Below are 26645 nucleotides of genomic sequence, written 5' to 3'. Positions count from 1 at the left end.
CTCACAGACTGTCTTGTCACGGCCACGGAGGCCGTTCATGAACTCACTGCCTGCCCTGTCACAGCCATGGAGACCGTTCATGAACTCACTTTATACATATATATATATACATAAATATATATATATATATATATATACATACTGTAAACTTTTACACAATAATATATACATACATGTTTTTCAGATGAAACGTGACCCAGACATGTTTTCATGAGATTCACTCCTTCAGTACTTACACCAAATCAATTATCTGCATTTTGTCGCAATGCCAGGTTGTGCCTCCTACATGAACATGCTCTCTCACCTCCATCTGTTGTCTGCATTCAGGAAGGTGCAAATCAATTTTTCGAGCAGGCACAGTGTTCTCTGTTCTCATCTAAATCCCTCCTAACTTTCTTTTGCGGTGAGACCTCAGCAGCAGCTTCATTGTGTAATGCAGAATAGCTTGCATTAGTTATTATGATGAAAGAATGTAGCTTTCTTTCCTTAAGTGAACCTTGCAGAAATGTTCTGGCCTGTATATGCAGATGACAGCACAAACAAGTAAGTTCTAACACTATTATGGCATCCCTTTTCCATCTTCCTTGAATGGCACAGCGTCTGGTGCCATAGGTCAAGTCAAGTCAAGTTACCTTTATTTATATAGCGCTTTTAACAATAAAGACTGTGTCAAAGCAGCTTTACAGTATCAACATAGGAAAATAGTGTGTCAATGCAAAAGGACAATAGTAAACACTCAATTTTCAGTTAAAGGCCGTTCATCATTGAATTCAGTGATGTCATCGTCCAGCTCAGTTCAGTTTAAATAGTATCTGTGCAATCAAGTCGACGATATCACTGGAAATTAAGTGTACCCAACTAAGCAAGCCAGAGGCGACAGCGGCAAGGAACCGAAACTCCATCGGTGACATAATTGAGAAAAAAACCTTGGGAGAAACCAGGTTCAGTCGGGGGGCCAATATGTACTGGATCCGGGTGACTGCAGTGACCATCTGATCTGGATACAGACTGGATCTGGTGGCTACGGTGACCTCGGAATAAAAAAGAGACCGACTAATATCAGCGTAGATGCCATTCTTCTTACGATGTAACAAGTACATTGTATGTTGTTGGAAGTGTTCCCAGTTCCGGTTGACCTAATTAATGCAGCCTAACAATCCTTTAACGGATTTCAGTAATAGAAATGTGTAAGTGTGTTATATGTAAGCCAGGTTAAAGAGATGGGTCTTTAATCTGACCTCGGAATAAGAGAGAAACAGACTAATATTAGCGTAGATGCCATTCTTCTAACGATGTAGCAAGTACATCGGGTGTTATTGGAAGTGTTCCCAGTTCCGGTTGACCTAATTAATGCAGCCTAACAATCCTTTAACGGATTTCAGTAATAGAAATGTGTAAGTGTGTTATATGTAAGCCAGGTTAAAGAGATGGGTCTTTAATCTAGATTTAAACTGACAGAGTGTGTCTGCCTCCCGAACAGTGTTAGGAAGATTATTCCAGAGTTTGGCCACTAAATAGGAAGAGGATCTGCCGCCCGCAGTTGATTTTGATATTCTAGGTATTATCAAATTGCCAGAGTTTTGAGAGCGCCGCGGACGTGGAGGACTATAAGAGCTTGCTCAAGTACTGAGGTGCTAAATCATTCAGGGTTTTATAAGTAATTAGCAGGATTTTAAAATCTATACGATGTTTAATAGGGAGCCAGTGCAGTGTTGACAGATCCGGGCTAATATGGTCATACTTCCTGGTTATAGTGAGAACTCTAGCTGCTGCATTTTGGACCAGCTGGAGTTTGTTTATTAAGCATGCAGAACAACCACCCAATAAAGCATTACAATAATCTAACTTTGAGGTCATGAACGCATGAATTAGTGTTTCTGCATTTGACATTGAGAGCACAGGTCGCAATTTAGATATATTTTTGAGATGAAAAAATGCAGTTTTACAAATAGGTGAAAGCGAGCAGTCGTTTAAACCATTCAGACTGCAGATCAGGTACTCAAAGCTGCAATTCATAGCTTCGCTCACACTCCAAAATCACTCCATTCACATTCAGATGGTCTGTAGCATTTTACTGGAGAGCAGAAGGCCATTCTCACTCACAGACTTACAGAAGACTGCACATACAAGAGCCACTCATCTATAGAGGCAATCATGCTAGCAGAAGGTGGGTGAACAAAGCTGTACAAAGTACATTGTGGGCGATACCGGTTAGAGATGCTACACAAACGCTCCTCCTCATCAGCGCTCAAGAACACTTGCTGGTGTCATATGGGTCGCTCTGTTTTCAGAAAGCAGCATGAATACATTGATAGTAGATGTTCCCACACTAATCATTTTACCCCCGTTTAAGGAACTGTAATGGAAGAATCACTTCCCTAAATGTGCCATGACAGTCAGAATCAGAGTATTTCTTTTATTTCATAATGTACTTTTTCTTTTGCAGTAATTACATAAGTTACATGAGGAAAAAATTAGTAGCAACAAGCTGTGCATCGAAATTGCTTACGTTGCAATAAGTTGTTTTTAACATCCAGATTAAATCTTTAACGGCTAAATCTGGTTTAACGGTAAATTACAGGGAGTCATCTGTGAATTAAACAAGGACAAACAAGCGAGCCTTTATCCCACAACAACAATACTTGGGCTGAGTATGGCTCTCACACAGAAAGTTCAAGTGATTCAAGGGTCCTTCAAAGACAGGGATACAGGTCCTGTTACACTGCAAATCCGTAATTTGTAAACATCCTCTTGATCTTCGTAACGACACAGGTATATACGACATCTCGGATAAAACAGCAAGGTATAATTAAGTTATAATTCCTATAATACAAGTAATAATTTGACACAAATAGACAAATTGGGGTCTGAGTACAAAAGTCTGCATCAGTGTTGTAGTCAAGACCAGATTTGAGATTCAAGACAAAGTTCAGAAGAGGGTGGAATTTGATTCAAGAGAGAGACCAGAAGAGGACATGAATCTGTGTCAAGAGTTCTTAGACCTGGACTCGATGACCAAAACCAAAACCATGAAAATATGATGTTTGACTTGGACTCTTAGACCAAGAACAAAATCATAAAAATATGTTCTTACACCGTGTCTACACTGGACGTGACAGCTTGAGGCTGTCTACACTGGACACGACAAAGTAACCGTTACAAATCATTTGTACTTTGTGTCCATCATAAATAGAATGAGGCATCAGTTTAATGTTGGGGATTTGTCGTGTTGTCTTTTGTCATTTCACTTTGCACGTTTGTGTCCAGTGTAGACATGGTGTCAGACTTAAATTCAAAGACAAGACCAAAACTATGAAAACATGGTCTTGGACTTGGACTTGAGGAACAAGACAAAAACCAAAACCATGAAAATAAGTTCTTAGACTTGGACTCAAGGACCAAGACCAAAACTATAAAAATATGGTCTTGGACTCATACTTGACACGGATTTTACCCTTTTCTGGTCTCTTTCCTGGCTTGGACTCAAATGAACTGGGCTTGACTAAACATTGTCATACAGTGGCTAATTCACTAAACAATTACTTTTGCATACAGTATTTCGGCACAAAAACAGCATAGCCACATTCATAGCCACAGTGCAGTTTAACAAGGCACTAAAAAAGTGCTGCAGTGTCAGTATTGTCAATACAAGTCATAGTCATTGTAAATTAGGCTTATTATACAGTATATGCATATTACTCACAGAACTTGGAGCAATTTGCCCAGTTATTTAACAAATGATTTAAAAAAAAAACATCATAATCCGGACAAACAGTTGAGTGCATTTCAGCATTTTAAAAAGTTCAGGTGTCTGGATCACAGTGGTGGAGTCTGCTGGACCCTTCACAACTTAAAAATATGAACCCATCCACAACATTGTGCCCATGCTGTCAACACAAGCAATTTGGGTAAGTTTGTGCTGGTCACTGATTTGCTAAATTCCTGAATGGGTTTAAAAACAGTGTGTACGCTATCAGGCGAATGTCTATTTTCCAAGACCTGAGGTTGGTTTTAACACAAGTTGGTCACCCTTGTCTTCCATTTGGAATCAACAAGAGGGCTTCCTGCCACGTGTCTCTGCTTGTTTTTCCTACAGAACAAATGCATGTCCTCCCTTACTCCGTTACTGGCCAAAACATAAAGCACTGGGTCCACCACGCTGTTCAGGCTAGATAGAGCGAGGGAGCAAGTGAAGGGTAAATACATCGCTTGTTCAAAGTTGCAGCTTTGTTTTTCTCCCACAGAAAAGTAGGCGATGGATCTTACCATCAAGAGGATGTGGTACGGTGCAAAGCAGAAGGAGAAAATGCCAATGACCCCCATTGACAGTAGCCTCACTTTGCGCTTGCCTTGATCGTCCACCCCTCTGCTTTGCTGCACCTTGGTTGGGATCAACCAGTAGCAGACGGAGATGACCACCAGAGGCAAGAGGAAACCAATGCCGACCCGTATCAGGTTGAACATCGCAATGCGTTCCGTCATGGGGAAGGTCTCGTAGCACGTTTGCTCACTGTCATTCAGTGGATCCGCTAACTTGTCTAGGTACAGCACCAAACAGTGCAAGGCCATCACCAAAATGTAGACCAGCCCGCAGATTATCCAGGCATAGCGCTGGCGGCGGAAGGCTTGAACTCGCAGCGGGAAGGTGATGGCCAGGCAGCGATCGATGGAGATCCAACAGAGGAGATAGATGCTGATGTACAGGTTGGAGTAGTAAAAGAAACCAGCCAGGCTACAGAGTCCTAGGCCGAGGTTCCATTTGTGGTTGTTGCTGAAATAATATATCCACAGAGGCATGGTGACGATGTACAGGAGATCTGAGAAGGACAAACTGAGTAGGTAGATCCCCAAAACGTTCCTTCTGCAGATCTGCTGAATTATGGGACCGATAGTGACCAAGTTGAAGAACAGCCCCAGGATGAAGGCGATGATGTAGATGGACATCAGCAGGTGACCTGCTGGCTGGGTCATGATCACACATGATGAGTTGCTTGTGTTGGATGTTGCGTTCATCATAGTCTGTGTGTACAAAGTTATTTAAGATTTCATTAATGACAAAGTGGTTACAATTAGTTAATTTTGCATGCAATGTCACTAATTTCAAAAATTGTGTCACAAAACATAAATAAAAGTGCAAAAATATGTATCTGCATCAGAAAACAACATAGTTCAGAAAAAGTATTAATTTTCAATTCAGCTTAATGTAATTATAATTCTACATCATGTTTGCACTCTCAGTTCAAACTCAATTGAATATGATTTGATTTGAATCCTAATTCATCTGAAAATGGTGCACAACCTTGATGTAAATAGATGTAAAATGTACCAGTTCTTGCATAATTTACCATATTTTAACTGTAATATTTCTAGTCAGACCTTGGTAACCACCACATATATAACTATGGATGGCTCCCTTAATAGACTGTGTAGTACATTAATTTACGACATTACAAAATATCCTAGTGGCTGCATTTAATGTTGCTTGAGTAAAAACATGGTAAAGTTTCAGGTTACACTTTATTCTGCAGTGTACTTGTTACAGTGTAATTATACAGTAGTACGTTTAAGTACTGAGCAATATTAACAACATGTACTTACTAGTTAACGGTTTAAAGGTTAAGGGTTACACTTTATTTTACAGTACATGTGCTCATCTGTACTTACAGTGTACTTACCTAAGAAAGTCCTGGGTAACTGCATGGGTTAGGGTTAGGTTTAGGGGTAGGGGTAGGTTCAGGGTTAGTACCTAGTAATTACACAGTTATTGTAATTATTATAACAAGTACATAGTACCCTTTATGTACATGCGGGGCAGGATTGTAAAATAAAGTGCTACCAAGTTAGGGTTTGGTTTGGGGTCATTGCATGTAATTATGCATAATTTACTTTTACTATTATTGTAAGTACATTCAACTTGTGTAACAAGAACACTATAATGATGTAGTACCACGTTTCATAAGCATTATTAAAGCTCTAGTCTAAGCAAGCTGTTTTGACTTTTAATCATTCCTAGGATACAAAATTTTGATATCAACAATTCAGTTTTCACTAGTTAAAATGTAATTATTGATATTTGTAATAGCATTTTTACTAGTTTACCTTTGCAATGATATGTCATAGTCAAGCATACAGCTGTTGTCAGTTTGCATGATAGATCAATTATTTTCAGCACATGTGAAGTTATTGTAATTATTATAACAAGTACATAGTACCCTTTATGTACATGCGGGGCAGGATTGTAAAATAAAGTGCTACCAAGTTAGGGTTTGGTTTGGGGTCATTGCATGTAATTATGCATAATTTACTTTTACTATTATTGTAACCACTGACCTTTATGCTTCAAAATGTGAGCACTCATAGGTATTATGAGGTTAACAGTTGGCTAGACATCTTTGCTGTTGATTTTTGTTGATGCAGATGTTGTCATGATGCACAATACAGTGTTTTAAAAATCCTTTCTACATGTAATCTGGAACGATTTCACGTGTTAATTATAATTGCAATGACAGAAATAGCAATCTTTTGAAAGTGTGGCTCAGACAATGTACTGATTAACTACTCAGAATGTATATTGCGCATTAGGCACATAACCAAAAATGTTCTTGGAAATGGCAACTCCAATTGAAAACAACAAACTTCTGGTCGCTGCAAGTTGCAGAATGTTTGTGGTTTCAATGAGAACAGAACAACATACGTGATGTGCAAAACCTTTTACTTCTTAAGTCAAGGTGTAATGGTTAACCAATGGTTAAGATGAGCATCAAATTGGTCAAATTGAAATTGCGAATTGATAAAACGCCTAATGGAAACGCGTCAATTTCGCAAAAATGCCCATATATCGCAAAAAAGTTTTTACGCTCGCATGAGGTGGTTTTTCAGGCAATGCGAAAAAGGAATAATTCGCAAAACTGCAATGGAAACGGCTTTTTCGCATTTACAGGTCACATGGCGTATGTAAAAAGTCATATGATCATTCTTCAATGTACTATAACCTCCAAGAAACACTTCATAAGTGGCCGCGCTCCAGTATAAAGGGGCTTTCCCTACCATTAATGCTTAGACAATTTACACTGCACACGTCTGCGGTGCAGTGTGGCTCTGATACGGTCACTGAAGCTGATTACGGCCACTCAATGCTTGTGTTTATGTTTTTATACAGACTATGGTTTATTCCAGCCATGCCACGCACGTTTCTGAAGCGTCTCTCTTTGCTGCTTCTGTAAAGATACACGCATAAGCCTCCTTTGAATAAATATAGCCAAAATCCCACCAAAATCCGTTGCCATGACTTATCGGGAGAGGCAAAAGGTTACGTTTAAGTCTCATAACATTGGTTAATGGAAATGCCGTCATTTCGCAATACTTTTTTATCGACATTTATAAAACATCGCCAAAGTTTTGCGCAAATCTGTAATGGAAACGCGCCTAATGAAAGCATCTCAGATTAACAACACCTGCACATCAAATAAAACCCATTGCAGGAAGAATGAAAATGAAATGGCTTTCACTCAAAATATATAAATTACCAGACACATATGTTGCTTAATTTATATACAAAATCAACATTTTATACACCTCCTCATACACCACGCACCCTTACAAATCAAGGTTCACAGAAGGTTGAAAAGTCATTCTTATCAGAAAATAACAGCTTGAAGGAAGCCTGGTAATTAATTTAAAACTAAACGGGCAGCAAAATGTCATCGCCAGTACTACTGGCTTCATGTGCCATGATTACGATGGAGAATTAAACATGAAAAAATAAATAAATAAAAATAATTATGAAAATTAAAAATACTCTAGAAAAGGTTTCATATATGCATGTATGTAAATACTTAAATAATGCACAGATATTGCCAAGATACATCAGCTCAGAAGGATGAAGGTAATCTTAACTCTCCAAGATTCTTTCCTTTGCTATATATTTTATAATATGTTTTTGATATTAAAGGCAAAATGTCACACTTGGTGTTAAACTTAATTTCATGGTTGAGCAAACGTGTTTTTGAGTCGACAGGGAAAGAAACGTTTTGTAAAATGTGCCTGGACTGAGTTTATAATGGATTTAAGCCTTGACTCTGTTTTTTTTTTTTTTTTGAAAGGTTTCCAACAACTTTTGCCCACACACATCTTGGAGATCATCGATATTCATAGGCAGAGCCTTTACATCTTTTCATATGCCGCACATATGCCATGCATTTTTTTTCTCCGTGTACTCGAGTGACAAGCCTTACTCTTTGAAAGCTCTGATGCTATAGCATTTTACAATTTCCAAAAGGGGAAAAAAAAAATGGTGATAAGGTTCACGTCTGTGCTCCTCAGTTCATTTCACAGCTAGACACTGCAGCTCCCTCATCACTACCTGCATTTCCCCAATATTCCCTTGAGTTCATCATCAATGCTATTGCTCAACCTGTTTTTAACCTTTGGAAAGTCTTTTCACTTGCTGCAAGTCTTTGCCCGAATTCAATTCAAGACACTGTTGCCATCTTACACAGCTGCCAGTCAACACATGAAGCCTTTAGAGTTCCTCAATTCTTGCTCTTCAGTGCAAGACCTGTGAGAAAAGCAAAGAAGCCCAACCACAGTCAAAGAAAGACCTGAGTTTCACCTCTTTTCAGGACCTTTATTCATACACCAAAAAGCCTTATATCTAAACTTTCACTGCAAATATCATGTTCTTGCTTCTAAGAGAAGCATCACTATTAGTTTTGCTCATACCTGGGGACTGTATACCCCTAATCTTAAATATAACATTTTGATGCATAATTCATCATGATCCGTTTCTGCTACAGACATGAATGAATCCTCAAATTATGTGGCTTGCAATGTCTAATCTGTAAAGGAATCACTCTTCTGAGTCAGATCTGTTTAATGAATTGGATGAACCAGTACACAAAATGAGTCTGAACAATTAGTAACAAATCAATAGCCGTACATCCAAATTAACATCAGAAATGTTAATTTAAAGTTAAAAACCTGAATAGCCATTTTATCAACATGCATACAAATGTGATTTTAAAGACATGCAAAACAAGAAGTATATTGCTGTCTGTTGTAACTAATGTTATCGTAATACTTTATTTTAATAGTCCACTTTAGACATTCTACTAACTATAAGCAACTTTGCAGTTACATGTCAGCTTATTTTACTAACCCTAACCTTAAACCTAACCCTAACCAAACCGCTTACTAATACTCTAATGAGAGTCAGTTGACGTAGTTGAAGTTTAGTTTTAGTTAGTATGTAAATCAGAATAAAGTGTAACCAAAATTATATCATCAGTTTTCATAAATCATATGACAGAAGCATAAATGCACTAGTTCTTTGAAGTTGAACTGTTTGAAACAACTCATTAACAGAAATGAGTCAGACTCCCGTTCAAACATATGGTTTCACCAGTTCACACTTACATATAATGAATAGAGTTATGTGTATTTGGTATGCTGTCCGAGGGGAGGGCCCTGAGCTGGTGGGCTTATTTGACTTGGAGCAGGAAACAAAGAACCACTCATGACACTGTTGCATCATAGGTGGTTATGCCTGGGGAAACCCCTCTGTTCTCAGCGGCCTGTTCTGGTATGTGCAGTAATGTAATTTCCAAATAATTTCAATAAAAAAAAAAAAAAAACGATGTAAGGTTTTCAGACATAAAAAACATCCTCTCTTCAAGTACACCCAAAATAAAAAGTTGTTCCAAACCTGTATGAGTTTCTTTCTTCTTTTGAACACAAAAGAAGATATTTTGAAGATTGCTGGAAACCAAACATTTGCTGGTAGCCATTGACTTCCATAATATTTATTTTATTTTATTTTTTTTCCCATTCTTTGGAAGTCAATGGTTACTGGCAATTGTTTGGTTAACAACATTCTTCAAAATATGCTATTTTGTGTTCAAAAAAAAAAAAAAAAAAACTCATACAGGTTTGGAACAACTTGAGAGTAAGTAAATGATGACATTTTGTGTAGACTATCCTTTTAAGTGGCCTTATATTTCATTAATATTATATTGTGTGCAAGTACAGAGTGCACTACATGTGGCTGCAAACAGAGACACGTAAAACATTTAAGTGTCAAATTACTTTTTTTTTAATTCAATGTATTCACAGACATCTGCTTCATGTAAGTGACTTTGAGATCTTAATGGCCTTCTTAATCTGTTCACAATATCAAATACAGACATACTAACAGCATTAGCTGCTATAGTGATTGGCCTACCAGCAGTACGTCACACTTAAATTCAATTCAAGTCGGAGCGACCGTTTTTAAGCAATGTGCACAATTCACCCTACCCGTGCAAAACAGAGGAAAAATCAATAGCTGGGTAACCTGAGCACACACTCTTGAAGCTTCAAAGACGACTTTGAGATGTAGAATTAGATTGAACCAGCCAATACACAACAGTGCCCCATACAATACATTAAAATTTGAAAACTGCATCACACACAGCCTCCCCCTGACAGTTTTCTGGATAAGCAATGATGAAGATTCTTTGATTCACTTGCTATGTAGTCTATGCAAATGATACTGTCATTTTGAAATATGTCGAGCTGCTTTTGCTGCAAATGTTTATTTTTTTCTTCATGTTTAATTTACGTCACCAAGTAAGTGATATAAGTTCAATGTGGTGTGCCCTTTAGAGCTTGTAACAGGTTGTGGTTGAAATATAGATCATGCATCACCAAATAGAAACTGCGCATTTTTTTTTACTGTTGTTTAAATGTAATATTCACTTTTAAACCTATGCCAACTTATGCCATATATCTCTGATGATTTTAAATGTCAAATACTGTATAATGATGTTTTCGGATTTTGCACATGAATGTTGCCACTCACAATTACAAATTGAACAGAGGCCAAGAAATACATTTAAACCAAAACCACATGATACAAACCACAAAAGTGGCTGTATAGCTTTATACAGTATCTTAAACTGTATCTTTATGTACAGTTAAGTGTCCTTTTTTATTAATATGCTATGTAGTCTATGCAAATGATACTGTCATTTTGAAATATGTCGAGCTGCTTTTGCTGCAAATGTTTATTTTTTTCTTCATGTTTAATTTACGTCACCAAGTAAGTGATATAAGTTCAATGTGGTGTGCCTTTAGAGCTTGTAACAGGTTGTGGTTGAAATATAGATCATGCATCACCAAATAGAAACTGCGCATTTTTTTTTACTGTTGTTTAAATGTAATATTCACTTTTAAACCTATGCCAACTTATGCCATATATCTCTGATGATTTTAAATGTCAAATACTGTATAATGATGTTTTCGTATTTTGCACATGAATGTTGCCACTCACAATTACAAATTGAACAGAGGCCAAGAAATACATTTAAACCAAAACCACATGATACAAACCACAAAAGTGGCTGTACCATAAAGGAAAAAAACAGGTACTTTAGTAAAAAATCTTCCAAGTTCAGAATGTTTGACGTGAAAATCCCAAAACGTATCAAGTGAGCAATGAATCACAAGATTTTATTGTGTTTCTACTCTCTTCCTTGTGAAAAACAAGTGCACTTTAGCATACTTTTAAAAGTATATATATAAAAAAACATAATGTAATGTTTTCAGACACTTAATTGCATGTTTAAATATATTATTTAATTGCAATTACAAATATACAATTGTATTACAATATATTAAACTTAAATGTAATTTCAAATAGCATACTTTAAAATTGTAATCAAAGCACATGTGCTTTAGTATGTAAGTCAACACATCAAAATAAGTGTATTTCTTTAAAGAACAACAAAAGATTTTTTTAAATAATGATTTAAAATATTCTTTAAAACCTTTAATTTGACAATATTGCAAAGTGTACTTAAGCATGTTAAAAATTAAAGTGTAATATCTTTATGTACAGTTAAGTGTCCTTTTTTATTAATATTAAATTATCTGCAAGAAAAGTTTTTTTTTTATTTATTTACTTTTAATATTTGAAGTACTACAAGTGCACATTTAATACAATTAAGTACTTCTGGTTACACTTTATTTCGATAGTCCACTTTAGACATTCTACTAACTATAAGTAACTTTGTAACTACATGTCAACTACATGTCAACTAATTCTCATTAATCTGCATCTACGTGTCTACTAACTCTCAGAGTAGACTGTTAGGGTAGGTTTAGGGTTAGTAGAATGTTGACAAAGAAAGTGTTAGAAGATATTAAGCAGACAGTCTACTAATACTCTACTAACTGCTAGTTGACATGTAGTTGCAAAGTTACTTACTGTTAATAGAATGTCTAAAGTGGACTATCGAAATAAAGTGTTACCGTACTTTTTTTTCACAAGCACTAGTATACAGCTGCTGAAAACCATTTGAAATCAGTTAGCATTTGATGTTCCTTTAAAAGAACAGCTGCTGTTGTTTTCAAAACATATTTTTACTATTAAATTGCACATCCAGGGCCCAATAAAGCGAAAGGCCACGAGAGCGTGCATATTACACTGATTTTTTCAGTGTTAGGGTTGGTCCAACAACTGTTTTAGTGATAGTATTATTAAAAATCTGAGTAGGTTATTTTTAAGCTTTCATCCAGAAAGGAAGTAAGGGACAACATGGGATTCTTCAGTCAGCAGTTGTTGTACAGTACTGATAAACACATCTACTTTAATGGAGATTTCCTTTCCGTTTCCTTTCCCTTAGCTTACATAATGTGTTTACAGTGCTTTATTCTTGTTTTGCTGTTGTAATTAAAGGTTTAATGAGCACCCCTGAGAGCTGTTGAGACACAGGCTAGTGGTCTGGAAAGAAGACCTCCTGTCAGCCCCTCTGAATGATATAATCGCTCCCTAACCAACTCCCATCCTGAGGCAACTGCATACACAGACTGCAGGAAAATCACATAAGTGCATAGCAGAACTAACAGTGTTTTTACCTTGCATCATTTTCATGTCAATGTTATAACTTCTGTCAAGTCAGCACAGAGACATATGACTATAAAAGCTCTCGGGTCACGCAATGAGGAGATTGTTGATTACACATAAAAATCAGACTAGTCTGCACCTTTTGTACCAAGTTAAGCACTTCACATATTTAAAATCCTTTTGGGGGATGAGGGAACTGTGCACTCCAGAATCAAATGGGATATTTTACAAAATAGATGCCATTTGTGTCCCTCATTTACGGTAATGTGTGAAAAAATAAATGAATGCCAGCTTTACTATGTAATATAGACTAATAGATTAATAAACACAAATTTTTCTTTTTTCTTTTTTAAGTTTAGTTTAATTTAATCCTCTTTCTGCATGCACTTTTGTCTTTATTCATTCTAAATATATGATGGCAACAAATATAGTTGTTATATTTTATTTCATTTTTATTTTTATTTTGTATTATTATATAGTAGTATTATATAATAGTTTTGACATACAACACATTAAAAAAGACTTCAAATTATATCTCCAGGCTGTATGCCAATGCTGTTACCACAATATGTCCCTGTTTACTCCATTAATGACTAATTCTTAAAACCATCATAATTGCACCATCATTTCAAGAAAATAACTCTTCAAAGACAAGAGAAAGTCCCATCTTTTTCTGCATGCTATATGACTGTCAGTTGATAAATTCAATAAATTCTAAGACGCACCTCATAGTTTAACAATGTCATAATCAGTGTTGGGCAAGTTACTTCCAAAATGTAATACATTATATATTACTAGTTACTGTCTTTTGAAAGTAATTAGTTACATTACAATATTACTGTCTCTGTCGCACATATTGCACCTGACTATGCATTCTTATCCTTTTCTCTGATGAACTGAAGATAACAGGAGTGTGTCCATCTCACAAATGTAGAATCCGTCTCTGCAGTCATCTCAACCATTTAATTCCAGCATCAGGAAATAGACAAACTATTTTACCCGCGGGATTTTTTTCTCTGGTGCTGTTTTGCGGTGTTGGTAAATTCACCACTTAATTTTGAGTTAAAATATGTTGTTGTAACTTGCGTTACTGAGATTGTAACGAGTAATAATATTACCCAAATTTGATTAGTAATGCGTTATATTACTGCGTTACAGCAAAAAGTAATATACTACTGTAATATTATTACTTTTGTAATGCGTTACTCCCAACACTGGTCATAATATAATATCAAATTAATTGTCAACTGTTACCTTTTTGAAGGTATAATTATCTCCCAAATGTATTACTTTAGCTTGATTTGGCACAATGCAACTTATTGACTTCAAAACACACTATTTGTCTGATAAAATATTTAAAATGTTACAAAAATGTACTTTCAAAACTCCTTATTATACTACAAGTGGCAGCCGTTTTATCGGATGCCCTGAATACACATTCCAGTGTTGTAAATTATTAGGATCAAATGTCTGAGGACTGCATTAGTAGTGTTCTATAGTAGTATCTATAGCACATGAAACAAACAAGCATGTCCACCCTCTGATTTTATCTTATTTACAAACACACACTCGTTCACCATTATTCTAATAGTTCTTGTAACAAAACCAGTCCAAAAAATAAGAGAATCTCACCTGGAAATCAACACGACGGATTATGATTAAAATGTTCTCCACCAGCTCCAACCAGAGAAGGGTGTCCACCCAATCCCAGCAGTGTAACTTTACAACCTCAGTCCCAGAACCGCCTCAAGTCCAACTCGTCTCGTGTGACCTCTGAGAAAAGTGACACAGCTGAGTTTCCCAGTCGCGAAGAGGGTGTCATGCACTTTAATAATGACTTCCTGGCCAGAGATGATCAAAAGTGATCCTTTAAGAGCAGGTTCGGCCGATGCACTTCGGGCTGAGTGGATGGAGAGGAGATGAATTGAGAGAGATAAAGGGGAGGAGAGATCAAATGTGTCTTGCACATGTCTACAGGAAAATGTTAGGCTAGGGTTTTTTTCTTAGAGCTGCATGTGATAGAGTTAGAAGAAACCACAGTGAGTTTTTTCCAGATAAACGGTTAACGACAGAACATGACAAACTTCCTTTTTCCAGACACAGGGTGAACAACAGAAGATGACAAACTTACAATGATGGTACAGTCTGCCTCAGACGTCTAACATAATGCCACAACTTCCTGTTCATGAAAACAGAAACTACAGGCTCATTTTAAAACCTGTTCTCTGCGCCCGCCTTAATGGCAGTAATGGAATAAAATCATAATTTGCATTAAGAGCACTCTGTCATTTTGCCGCTTTATGACGCCACTGTCAGTAAAAACCTGATTAAACAGAAGAATCAAAGCTGAATCAAAAAAAATGTTTTTGACCAAACCATGCTTCTAGAACAAAATGTTTTCTAATGCCAATCCACCTACTTTTTCTCTGTCTGAAACGTTCTTTTAAAGGGGTCATATGGTGCGATTTCAATTTTTCCTTTCTCTTTGGAGTGTTACAAGCTCTTGGTGCATAAAGAAGATCTGTAAAGTTGCAAAGACTAAAGTCTCAAATCCAGAGATATTCTTTATAAAAGTTAAGAGTCAGCCACGCCTACCTAAAACGCCTCGTTCTAACACGCCCCCACATATCTATGTCACTATGTGGGAAGATTTGCATAACGCCGCCCAAATGTTCACGCAAAGAAAGAGGGCGTAACTGTTGCCGCCGCCATGTCGTGAAGGTGCTGTATGTTTCGTTGTGAAAGCTAAACTACTTTGTTTGGCCTTCCAAAAGAGGACGATATCTGCTTCGTCATGCCTGGAGTTGATCCGTGCTGGTTGCTGAGGAAATACAACGACTTTGCGCTGTGGATCAAAATAATGTTCTTTTTAGCAGCATCATATGACCCCTTTAAAGTCTGAGACTTCTGGGAAATTCGGTTAAACCTATATAAACCTAATATTCTCTTAATTGAAAAGTACATTCCATGAGGAAATGTAAAGCAGTTCACCTATATTTGATAAAAAGGTGTTTTGACCTTTCAATGAATTTCATACATTATTGACTATAATGGAGTCTATAAAGGGAAGGAATGAGACTCATATCTAAAACATAATGTTAAATAATTAAATGCTGTACACACTGTTTTGTGGTTGTCTGTTGCTGTTCTTGGGCTTCATTAGTTTTATTTCTTGTTTCTGCTGGTTTGCATTTTCATTTATGTTACTAACTGACTGATTTCTGAACTACACAGCGGTTTCTTGATTTATACATGTGGCCTTCCCCTAAAACTGTCAGGGCAAATATGATACTTTCCATTTCCTAACATTTTTAACTTAGCAGAAACAATGATTTTTTTTTGCAGATCTGAAACAATATAATGTTCCATTCACAGTTTAAATCAGGAAATATTTGTTTGAGTTTAAACTTAAAGCAGTTATGAGTTCAATGAATGTGAAACTCTATCAGCAGTATCTATGGCATGTTGTCTATTATCACATGAAATAGTTGTGATTGGTCCCTCAGTTTATAAAAACAAACCAAAAAAAAAAATGTGTTTACAATAATTCACTTCATTTCTATAGAGCAAGGCACTGGACCAGCAAAAAGGTAATTACTCGATTAAATCATATATGTTAATTTGGTAAGTGTATTTGCAAATGTGTCCAGATTACAGTCCTGTAATGTTTCATTCAGCACATCAAAGAGTGATTAGAAACATCGGTTAAAACTTTAGTTTGGGGACCAATTCTCACTATCAATTAACTATTGACTAAAATGTTGCCTCAAAACTACTAATTTGCTGCGTATTAATAGTTAGTAAGGTAGTTGGGATCTAGAATATGGTCATGCAGAATAAGGCACTAATATGTGCTTTATAAGTACTAATAAACAGCCATGCTAATAATAAACTAATTAATAGTGAGAATTGGTCCCTAAATCAAAGTGTTACCGAAATGTCTAAGTTTGTGATCGGTAAGGCTTTATTTGATTAGAAAAGGAAAAAAAAAACAGTAAGAATATTATTTTGGAGTATTATTATAATTTGTTTTCTATTATCTTCAGTTTAAAATTTATTTCATTCCTTTGATGGCTTTGATGACTCCAGTCTTCAGTGTCACACGATCTTTCAGAAATCAGTCTAATATGCTGATTTAATATTTTTATGGAAACAGAGATCCTTTTTTTTTCGGATTTTCTTTGACTCGAACTCAAAATGTTTGCTTATTTTTAAGCTGAAATGATTTTCTGTGCCCACAGATGCTGTCAGTAAAGCTTAAGCCTTACTGCACCTGCAACAAGTTCTCCATGTATTTTAATGTTTTTCATTCTGTCATTCTCTCTGGATAAACTTAACTCAAACCTCATGACTCAATAAGATTCATTTCAACAGATTTATGCATCACCATGTTTATTATACCTGCTGGAAATGCTCCGACATTAACTTCCACAAACTACATCATAATATCTAAGGTTACATGTGTACAAAATAGTCCTTCATAGCAATAAGTTTCAAGCAAACCTAATTCTCAGTGACATGCAGCCTAATGCTCAGGTCTAGGGTCAGTTAGGAGTAATACACATCCAGTACAGCTAGTACAAAGATCAGCTGAACTAGCGGGTTGCTAACAGCAGCTGATCTGAGAACAGTCTAGGTAGTCTTTGTGCACAAGGTGATAAGGCCGAAAGGGCAGTCCGCTTATCAGTCCTCATAAGATAACCTCCATTCTCAGAGGTTAAGTCACCTGCACCTGCAGGGCAAACCGATGACGATACTGGAAAACACCAGAATGTGGGCCTTCTTCCAGGTTATTTTTCAAAAAGATTCTCAGTAATATGAAAAAGTGGATATGAAACTAAAGGTGACATCACCACAGACCACAAAAAAGAAAATAACCCAGCGTAATAGATATGTCTTTTCCTCTGCATATTGTATAATGACTGATACATTTCTTGTGACCTGGGGATTATCGTCTTGACATCAATCTGTTGTGATCAACGAAACCCATCCCGGGTCATGATGGTCGATTAGTCAGTTAGTGGGATTGACTAACTTTTTTCGATTAACGATTAGTCCAGTACTTTAATTTGCATATTAAACGCATGCTGCGCTTTAGCAGTATAGATCACAATGGCAAAATCTGGGTGACATTTTGTGGGCAAAAAATTGTTCATGCAAGAAGCACCGTTCACACAAAAGTCACTTTCAGCTTTCTGTTGGTCAATGCGGCAAATATGCATGACCAATTTGAATGTGAGTGCAATCTGCTTGGGGAAATTTTTCGCACGAAACTCCCGATTGCACAGGTTCATATTGAAATGACTGGACTTTGGCCACAAAGTTTCGAGAAGCACCGGTAAATGTGTCCACACCTTTAGACAGTTTTGAACATTAAAACATTTTGCGCCTTTTATTCATCACCTTCAAAGCACCACAGTCAGGAAAGACACATTCAGAAGAACGTCTCTGGCCATTGTGTCACATCTTGCACCGTTTTTTAAATGTCCTGCAACAAGTTTTTTAAATGCTGTTTAAATAGTCCAAATTTTAAAACCATGTCTTGAGATCTTTCGGTCGGCTCTTTTCCATTTTGGTGAGGTACGGTCACATTAGCAAACTTTTGCAGGCAAAAAACTTCTACTGTCTATTGTCAATAGTTTAGCGATGAATGAAGCTCCATTCACACAGAATTCACTTTCAAACCAAGTAGCTTTCAGTTGGTAAATGCGGCAAATGTGTGTGACCAATTTCAACCAGTTGCAAAATCTGCATGGGGAAATCTTTCGTCCTCACATAAAATTCATGATTGTGTGGATTTCCATTGAACAGACTGGATTTTGCCTGCGAAAATACGCAGAATATGGCTAAATGTGACCGCATCTTCAAAAAGTCATCTAGTTAGGTGAGGCGAACCCAAAACCAGCCAAATTAAATTAGCGCTTAGTTAAAACAGACTTGTCAATTTCGAAAAAAAAAAAATTTGTTTTGCACATGCCTATGATGAACAGTCTGACTTTGTGTCTATGTAAAGGTCTCGGATGGGATCCAAAACAGTTCTTTCTCAGCCTTAATATCTGCATTCCAGAGTTCAGATGGCCTGCCAAAGACACCCGAAAGGTGACTACCTCCATCCTACGCTCGAGGTGCACTGAAAATTGCTATAGTTCGGGCATGTACTCTTCATTCCTCTCGCCCTGCTCCTCGGTTTCTTCTTCAAAGGATGCTAACACGCTCTGTCAGCCCCTGCATGTCGGCGTCCTCCGCACCCTCCTGCTCGTCGTCGTCGGACGCAGGTGGCGGGGGCACCAGGTGAGGAGGGTAGGGCAGCGTGTGGTCACGGGCGTACTGCTGCCAGCGGCTGTCATCGCTCTCGTGGGTTATGTAACGCTCCCCAAGCTTTGACTCCAACTCTCGGAGGTCCAACCAAGCCTGGTAATCCTGAAAGAGCAGACGGGGGTGGTGGAGGGAGAGAGAGAGAGAGAGAGAGAGAGAGAGAGCGCAATAAGGAGATGATAAAGACAGAAGGACGCCACAGCTAATGATGATTCATTTTGTTTGCGGTGTCTAAAAGCACTTTACTTAAGAAGCTTATTTGTCCTTAATGTAATTTGCTTCTCAAACATAAAACTCTCTTTTACTGCAAATTCATACTTAGATTTTGTCATTTCGGGTTGTTTTACAAATTTGTCATTTTTCCATCTTTCATGTGGAGCTTTTAATGTAATTGCAGACCTATTTCCAATTTTTTTCATGTGAATAAAACAGCCTTATCCTTGTCTAGATTATCCTTCTTACTTCTGTCTCTAATTTAATTCAGAAATTATATTTTTAACAGTATTTTAATAAATAATATAATGTATGTAATATTACATTTTACATCATTAACTATCCTCTACGGCGTGATGGCATAAAATAAAGCCAAATCTGTAATCTGCTACGTTCAACCCTATTACTCAATCTTTTATTTTATCAGTAGCTTTAAACTACGATATTTGATTAATGTTCATGTTTTTCTTTATTTATTTCCATATAATTAAATATAAAATTATTACTTATATTTATAATTTTTTTTATTTACAGATGCAAACCTCATATAAAGCACATGCATCACCATTCAAAAGTTTGGGGGTCTGTAAGATTTTGTCATGTTTTTTAAAGAAAACTCTTATGCTCACCAAGGCTGCATTTATTTGATGCAGTAAAAACAGCAATTTTGTAAAATATTGTTACAATCTAAAATAACTGTTTTCTATTGTGATATATATTTTCAAATGCAAGTTATTCATTTGATGCAAAGTGTTCAGTCTTCAGTTGTTTTGGTGCTCCAGAAACATTTATTATTAGTATTATTAGTATTATTAATGTTGAAAACAGTTGTGCTACTTAATATATTTTGTGGAAACCATGATACAGTTTTCAGGATACAATGATGCATAGTAAAATGACTTATTTTAATGTGATCTCCTAAAACAACATTTTCTCTTTTTTATTATTTATTTATTTTCACTGATGGATTTTTTTTTTGGGACAATTTTCAAAAAACAAACAAAAACAATATGTTTTATATATGTGTGTGTGTGTGTGTGTGTGTGTGTGTGTTCTTAGAAAACCATATGTGGCGTCCTATTAATTGAAAGAAGCATTAAAAGCATGCGCCTGATATTAGCATTACCTGTAGATAGGTATGGCTGAGACTCTTGTCCACACTGTAGCGTTTTCTCATCTTCACTTGGAGCAGGTTATTGATGAGGTCGATAGCTATGGAGAAATGGAGAGATCACACAAACAAAATCTGCATTGATTGAAGCTAAATGATTTACAGCAGCAGACAGAAAATCGAAGGCGGATGGAACTACTCAACGATCAGCCTGCTTTTAATGCATCGGATTTCTTTTTGTTGTTATAAAGTAAATTTCCAGGAAGAGCCACGCAAAGTGTTCTCTATTCAGCTCTTTTAACTTTTCATATACTTCTATTCTCAATTTGATCTGACATGTTATTGTACATTATGAACTTGTATTTAATTCGGTGTAATTTTACTGTGTTTGTACCTTCAGGAGAGATCTGTTTCCATGGGTTGGGTGGGTACATGAAGGCGGCATTGTGGATCTGATCATTGATATCTTCATCCTCGTTGAAGGGGAAAGTTCCACTCAGACTGACATACATGATCACACCTACAGACCACATGTCCAGAGAGCGATTGTAACCCTGGTTCAGCAGGACCTCGGGGGCCAAATAAGCTGGCGTGCCAACAACCGAACGGCGGAAAGACTTCTCTCCGATGATGCGAGCAAAACCAAAGTCACAAAGTTTCACCTATGAATATGCCGTGTGGGTGGGAAGAAGTGTTAAGAGTCAACAAAACGTAAAAAGGAGAAGGACAACCTTGCACTAATAACAAAAAAAAAAAAAAGTGCTAGTTTGTTTCACATGCCTCTAGGACGTATTAAAATTGCATTGCATTGAATTCTCTGACCTGTGGGAAAGGATCCGCTGATGCTAATAGCACGTTCTCAGGCTTGAGGTCACAGTGCACTATGTTTTTGAAGTGAAGGTGCCTCAGAGCAGCCAAAATCTAGAGAGGGCGTGAAAGAGAAGATATTGGTTCAACATAATGCCTTTAAAGGTGTAGCAAGGGATTTCTGAGAAACGCTGTTTGAAGTGGACCAGGCCGAGCACCAAAACACACTTGCAGCCAATCACCAGTAAGGGGCGTGTCCACCCATGATGGTAGAGGTGCCTGTGTTGCATAGCATGTTTTGCATAGCAATTTGAGGGTGGAGCTATCAAGCGTTTCTCAGAAATCACTTACTGCACATTTAAAGGCCCGTTTACACCAAGCACGATAACTATATGATAAAAACTTTGACAGCCAATCAGAATCTACCTAGCATTAAAGAGCTTGTGCATTTAAAGCGGTAAGTGACAAAACTGCAGTGCACGCTTTAAAAAAAAAACAGGGTGCTTATATGGTTATCATAATAGTTATCATTCTGAGTGCAAACAGGCCTTTAGAATGATTATGAAAATGAATAGCTATAGTTAACTTCGTAGTGATCGTACCTACTGTAGTATGAACAGGCTTTAATTTTATGAAAATAATGAACACCACAGCTATAACGATAATGACACAAAGGAACAATAACGGTATTGTTGGAATCGCTTACAGAACTTTTTCCAGCGAGTGAACGATATAAAAACATTGACAGCCAATCAGTACCCACCTGATTTTAAAGAGCTTGTGCATTTATGTGCTAATAATAAACATGACACCAGTATAGTTATCGTTATAGTTATCTGCAACATAAAATGATAAATGAGAGTATATGAATAATCATGTACTAATACCTGAATTAAATATTACTTTAATGTGAACTAATAATGAGTTAAGGCATGCACTAATCAAGGACAATAATTACCACAAAATGTTAATTAATATATTTGCTAACAGGCATGTACTAACATGTATAGTTAAGGTGGTCATTATTCACACATGAATTCATATGACTCATGCTGTTCTTTTCATTATTAGCACATATTAACAGGTTTGAATTCTATGAAAACAGTGAAGTCCACAGAGTAACAATATTCTGAGAATCACTTTCAGAGTGATTTTTTTTTCCAGATGGTAAATGATAAAAACTTCAACAGCCAATCAGAATCCAACAGACTTGAAAGAGCATTTAAAGCAGCAGATGAGAAAACTGTTCCCGTTATAGTTATCTTTATTGGTGTAAACAGGCCTTTAGAATGATTATGAAAACTCTATGTCCTTGGTATGAACTGCCCTTAACCTCTAAGAAGCATGTTTTAAGCTCTAAACGTAGCGCTGACCTGCGTGATGAGGAACTTGGTGAGTCTCTCAGGAAGTCGTCCTTTCTCACTTGACAGTATCATTTCGAGCATGTCACCGTGAAGTTTCTCCATCACCACAAACACCTTCTCAGGCGTCTCAAACATGCACTCGAGATTCACTATACCCAAATGTCGCAGGCTCTGGGGGAGGTTGAAAGGACAAGTTAAAGAGATGCGGTTGAGTGAGTCACGTTGTTGCTTATTTGCATGCATGAACTTATGTTAGGTCAGGTGTTCTCACAATCAGGAGGCACACAGCAGGTTTATAATTGTGTTATATGTGATCATTATCATGCAGTCAATACAACGGCACTCATTAGCCACACAGTTCTACGTGTGCTGAATAATTGCTTCTCTATCGCCCCCTGCTGGTCACCTGCAATATGGCTACTTCATTCCTCAGCTGGCTCTCCTGCTTGGTGGGGAACCGAAGCTTGTCGATCACCTTCACGGCTACATCCCGGCCAGTTTTCCTGTGTTTTCCTGTGCGGGTTGAGGAAATGATAATGTGTGATCTTTTGTAAATATCCATTCTTGCATATCATTAGTGGTGCTTGCTATTGCATATATTTAGGACAAGAGATATAAGAAATCCATCTTTGGTGTGTTCACTCTTAAAAATGAAGGTTCCAAAAAGTGAATTTTTGCGGTGATGCCATTTTTGGTTCCCCAAAGAACAGTTCTTGAAAGAAACATTATTTTTCTTAGTGTGAAGAACATTTTAATAATCTAATTTTAAAAAAAAAAACATTTTCCACTATAAAGAACCTTCATGGAACCATCAATGCCAATAGGAATTTTTATTTTTAAGAGTGTAACTTGTCCTGAATTGGACTTCAGTCTAGAATATAATAAGGTCTAAAGGGTGCATCTGCTCTTTTGGCAACCACATAGCAACACCCTATGTTTAGAAATGGTAAAAATCTAGTTTTCAGTCACAGACATACCTCCATATACCACACCAAATTGTCCAGAGCCCAGAACCTCATCAGCAAAGATCTGGTACACCATTCCAATGTCCTGTTGGGTACATCATCATCATCATCATCATTTATTTTTATCTTAATCGTTATCATGATCATATTTGTCATCATCATCACACTATGTGATATATTGCACCTTTAAAGGTCAAGTTTACTCACCACGTTCTCCTGAATCTGACTGTTAGACACTGAGATGTTGACTGATGCCTGCCCTGAAAATCAATCAGAACAATAGCCACATTAGCTTCACTTTATAATATCAGTGTTATACTTGTACTGTATGAGGGTCAATGACAAATAAGGATGATAATATTAAATTTAAAAAATCAAAGTTTCAATGCAAAAAAAAAGGTAAAACTGCAACTTTTGTCTTCATGTTGATATGAAACTCTTTTTTTAATGTCTTTTTAATGACTTTTTGAAAAGGTGTAATACATTTTTATCAAGTCTCTAAATTAACTATAAACTATAAATTATCCACATAATCAAGTGATTTGTTTAGGTTTCTTAACAGTGACATTATCCCTATACTGATTATGTATGCAGCATCACACCTTTCTTCCAGAATTAAGCTCACTTACGGTGAGGAGTGTGACCTTCTGCTGGAGGGTTGTCTTGGAAGATGACTGGCATGAGTGCTTGACGTATAACAGTCTCCCATCCTTTGGCGAACTCTCGCCCCACCCCGCTGTTTGGTGCAACACTACTGGGGCTGGCTGAGATGGGCAGACCAGACACACTGGATGATGGGGACGGGGTGGTGTTGGGGTCCTCACCAACAAAGTAGATCATGGTACCCGTCATGATCTCAAAGCAATGGGGGCTTGTGCCGGGAGGGACGAGAGAGAAATCACCCGCCGGACGGACCTGCAGGATTTCTGAGAGCGGGATCTCCTGCGGAGGGAGACAAGGGGCACATTAGACCCTCAATCATGCAGACAATATGCGCAGAGGTTAATTTCAAAGCAGGATGGGGGTTAACGCCAATGTGAGTAGAGATAATTAACTGAAATGACACATCAAACCAGGTCATTCTACATGTGAAGTCACCCTAATGGCCAAATAGCTTGTGTAAACCATTCATAATGCATTATTTCATGAACCCAGAATATTCGTGCTTCATCTGTCACTGTGAACGCATAATGCATAATATAATGTGGCATTTCCACACACACATTAACTCCTTTTTCATGTGCAATTTATCTAACAATGTCTATAAACTATGGAAGCTTTTTTCCACAATGGGATAGAAAAATAATAATAATAATAATAATTGAATATTAATTAAATGAAAAAAATAATACAAATAATAATTAAATTAAATAAAAAAGTGTGACTTTTTATCTCACAATTCTGTTTTTTTTTTCTTGCAATTATGAAAAATAGAGACAATTGCAAGATATAAGCTTAGAACTGTGAGATATAACATTTTTTATTTTTTGTTCTTTAAATTCCAAGTTTACATCTCACAATTATTTTTTCCCGCCATGTAATAAATAATGTAAAAAGTAATTTTAGACTTTTTTTATATTTCACAATTCTGAGTTTATATGTAACAATTCTGAATTTACTTGTATATCTTACAATTATGACTTTTTCTCTGAATTGCAAGATATAAACTGAGAATTTGCATTATCATTACAGTGAGTTCACATACTCGCAATTCTGTTTTTGTTTCTGTTTATATCTCTCAATTCTGATTTTTATTTATTTTTTCCTCAGGATTGCAAGAAAAAAGTAAGAATTGTGAGATATAAACTCAGAATTGTCAGAATAAGAGTCAGAATTGTGAGATAAAAAATCGCAATTACTATTTTTTTTCATCCCATGGCGGAAATGGGCTTCCATAATAAACAGTCATTAAACAATAAAAGAAAGGGAGATTCTACCTTGTAGTATTTGTTGGTGGTGTCGTTTTGAAACAGGATGATGCATTTGCAGTCCAGGCGCCAGTAGTGTTTCTTCCTCTGTTGGAGGGTGGGGTGACAGGTCAGAGGTCATAAGTCAACAAGGAGTTGGTGCTGGGGTCAGCTTCACCCCAGCAGACAGGAGGAAGAAAGCGAAGGGTAAACAGAGCTGAAGAGAAGAGGAGGACGCAAGAGAAAAACCAGGAGGAAAGTTAGAAAGAAAAGGCTAAAGAGGAGTAAAATGCTACACAGAAATGCAGACGTTTTACAGGAGGCCGAGAACAGGTCAATATATCTATGTTGAGAAAAAGCCTCAACCAATTTTTCCCGATTCTTTGTGAAAATACTTGTCTAGAAGCAATATGAGTGACATTTACTGCTATTCATTCCTACAAATCAATATCCACTCCTGCAGGGGACGCTCAGAATAGCCTGTGATTTAAAAGCTGAAGATTTGCTAATATTATAGTGCAAGTGTGCAGATTGATTCAGAACACAAATACAGAAATATCAATAGGGTGTTTGGAAGTGAGGCAAGGATAGTGTATAGACTAGACAGAATACTCTGGCTTTGTTAAAGGAATAGTTCATGCAAAAATGTCTTCATTTACTCATCTTTCTATAGTTCAAAACCTGTAGAAGACTCAACTAAATGAATTATTTTTTTTTTGTTTTGTTGAATGAATGAATGAATGAATGAATGGTCCATACGACTAGCGCACTATATTACTATGCAGGACTATTATGGAGGGCCAAATTACTGAAAATTAAACCATTAAATAAATATATAAATATTTAAATAAATCAATAAATGCATAATTAAAGGTGGGGTATGCATTTTTTCAAAAACGCTTTAGAAAACGGAGTCGGGCCGAGTACCAAAACAAACTTGTAGCCAATCAGCAGTAAGGGGCGTGTCTACTCATGATGTGGAGGAGAGAGCGTTTAGTGCTCACATTAACCGAGCCGAGCGACAGAAACATAGAGATGGCGGATAAAAAACAAAAGAGGAAAACGACTGCGGAACAAAAT

The 26645-nt window shown here is 36.8% G+C and overlaps 2 protein-coding genes across 2 annotated transcripts in view; both read right to left on the bottom strand.

Moving 5' to 3' along the window:
• Positions 1-3798: 3798 nt before the first annotated feature.
• On the bottom strand, positions 3799-14698 carry LOC107728157 (G-protein coupled receptor 4-like). The gene is made up of 2 exons (XM_016538248.1): positions 14516-14698; positions 3799-5019 (listed from the first exon to the last, which is right to left on the bottom strand). The coding sequence occupies exon 2, from the start codon at positions 5014-5016 to the stop codon at positions 4012-4014; it is 1005 nt and encodes a 334-aa protein (XP_016393734.1). The 5' UTR covers positions 5017-5019; positions 14516-14698; the 3' UTR covers positions 3799-4011.
• A 2560-nt stretch (positions 14699-17258) lies between these two features.
• LOC107728165 (serine/threonine-protein kinase D2-like) overlaps positions 17259-26645 on the bottom strand; it is a 42815-nt gene continuing 33428 nt past the window's right edge. Inside the window, exons 9-18 of the mRNA XM_016538258.1 lie at positions 25596-25673; positions 24288-24600; positions 23866-23918; positions 23671-23743; positions 23100-23206; positions 22703-22864; positions 21345-21443; positions 20917-21184; positions 20538-20623; positions 17259-19303 (exon numbers count right to left, since the gene is read on the bottom strand). Of these exons, the coding sequence (XP_016393744.1) occupies positions 19079-19303; positions 20538-20623; positions 20917-21184; positions 21345-21443; positions 22703-22864; positions 23100-23206; positions 23671-23743; positions 23866-23918; positions 24288-24600; positions 25596-25673 (1464 nt within the window). The 3' untranslated portion in view covers positions 17259-19078. The remainder of the gene's footprint in view (positions 19304-20537; positions 20624-20916; positions 21185-21344; positions 21444-22702; positions 22865-23099; positions 23207-23670; positions 23744-23865; positions 23919-24287; positions 24601-25595; positions 25674-26645) is intronic.

The sequence above is a fragment of the Sinocyclocheilus rhinocerous genome, unplaced genomic scaffold, assembly GCF_001515625.1.
Source record: "Sinocyclocheilus rhinocerous isolate Xijiao unplaced genomic scaffold, SAMN03320098_v1.1 scaffold2834, whole genome shotgun sequence".
Classification (NCBI taxonomy): Eukaryota; Metazoa; Chordata; class Actinopteri; order Cypriniformes; family Cyprinidae; genus Sinocyclocheilus; species Sinocyclocheilus rhinocerous.
This window is presented reverse-complemented; position numbering and strand designations above follow the sequence as displayed.

What these genes read in the sequence shown, in the direction of transcription:
- LOC107728157 (XM_016538248.1), bottom strand. Translation starts at nt 5,016, where the DNA reads ATGATGAACGCAACATCCAACACAAGCAACTCATCATGTGTGATCATG.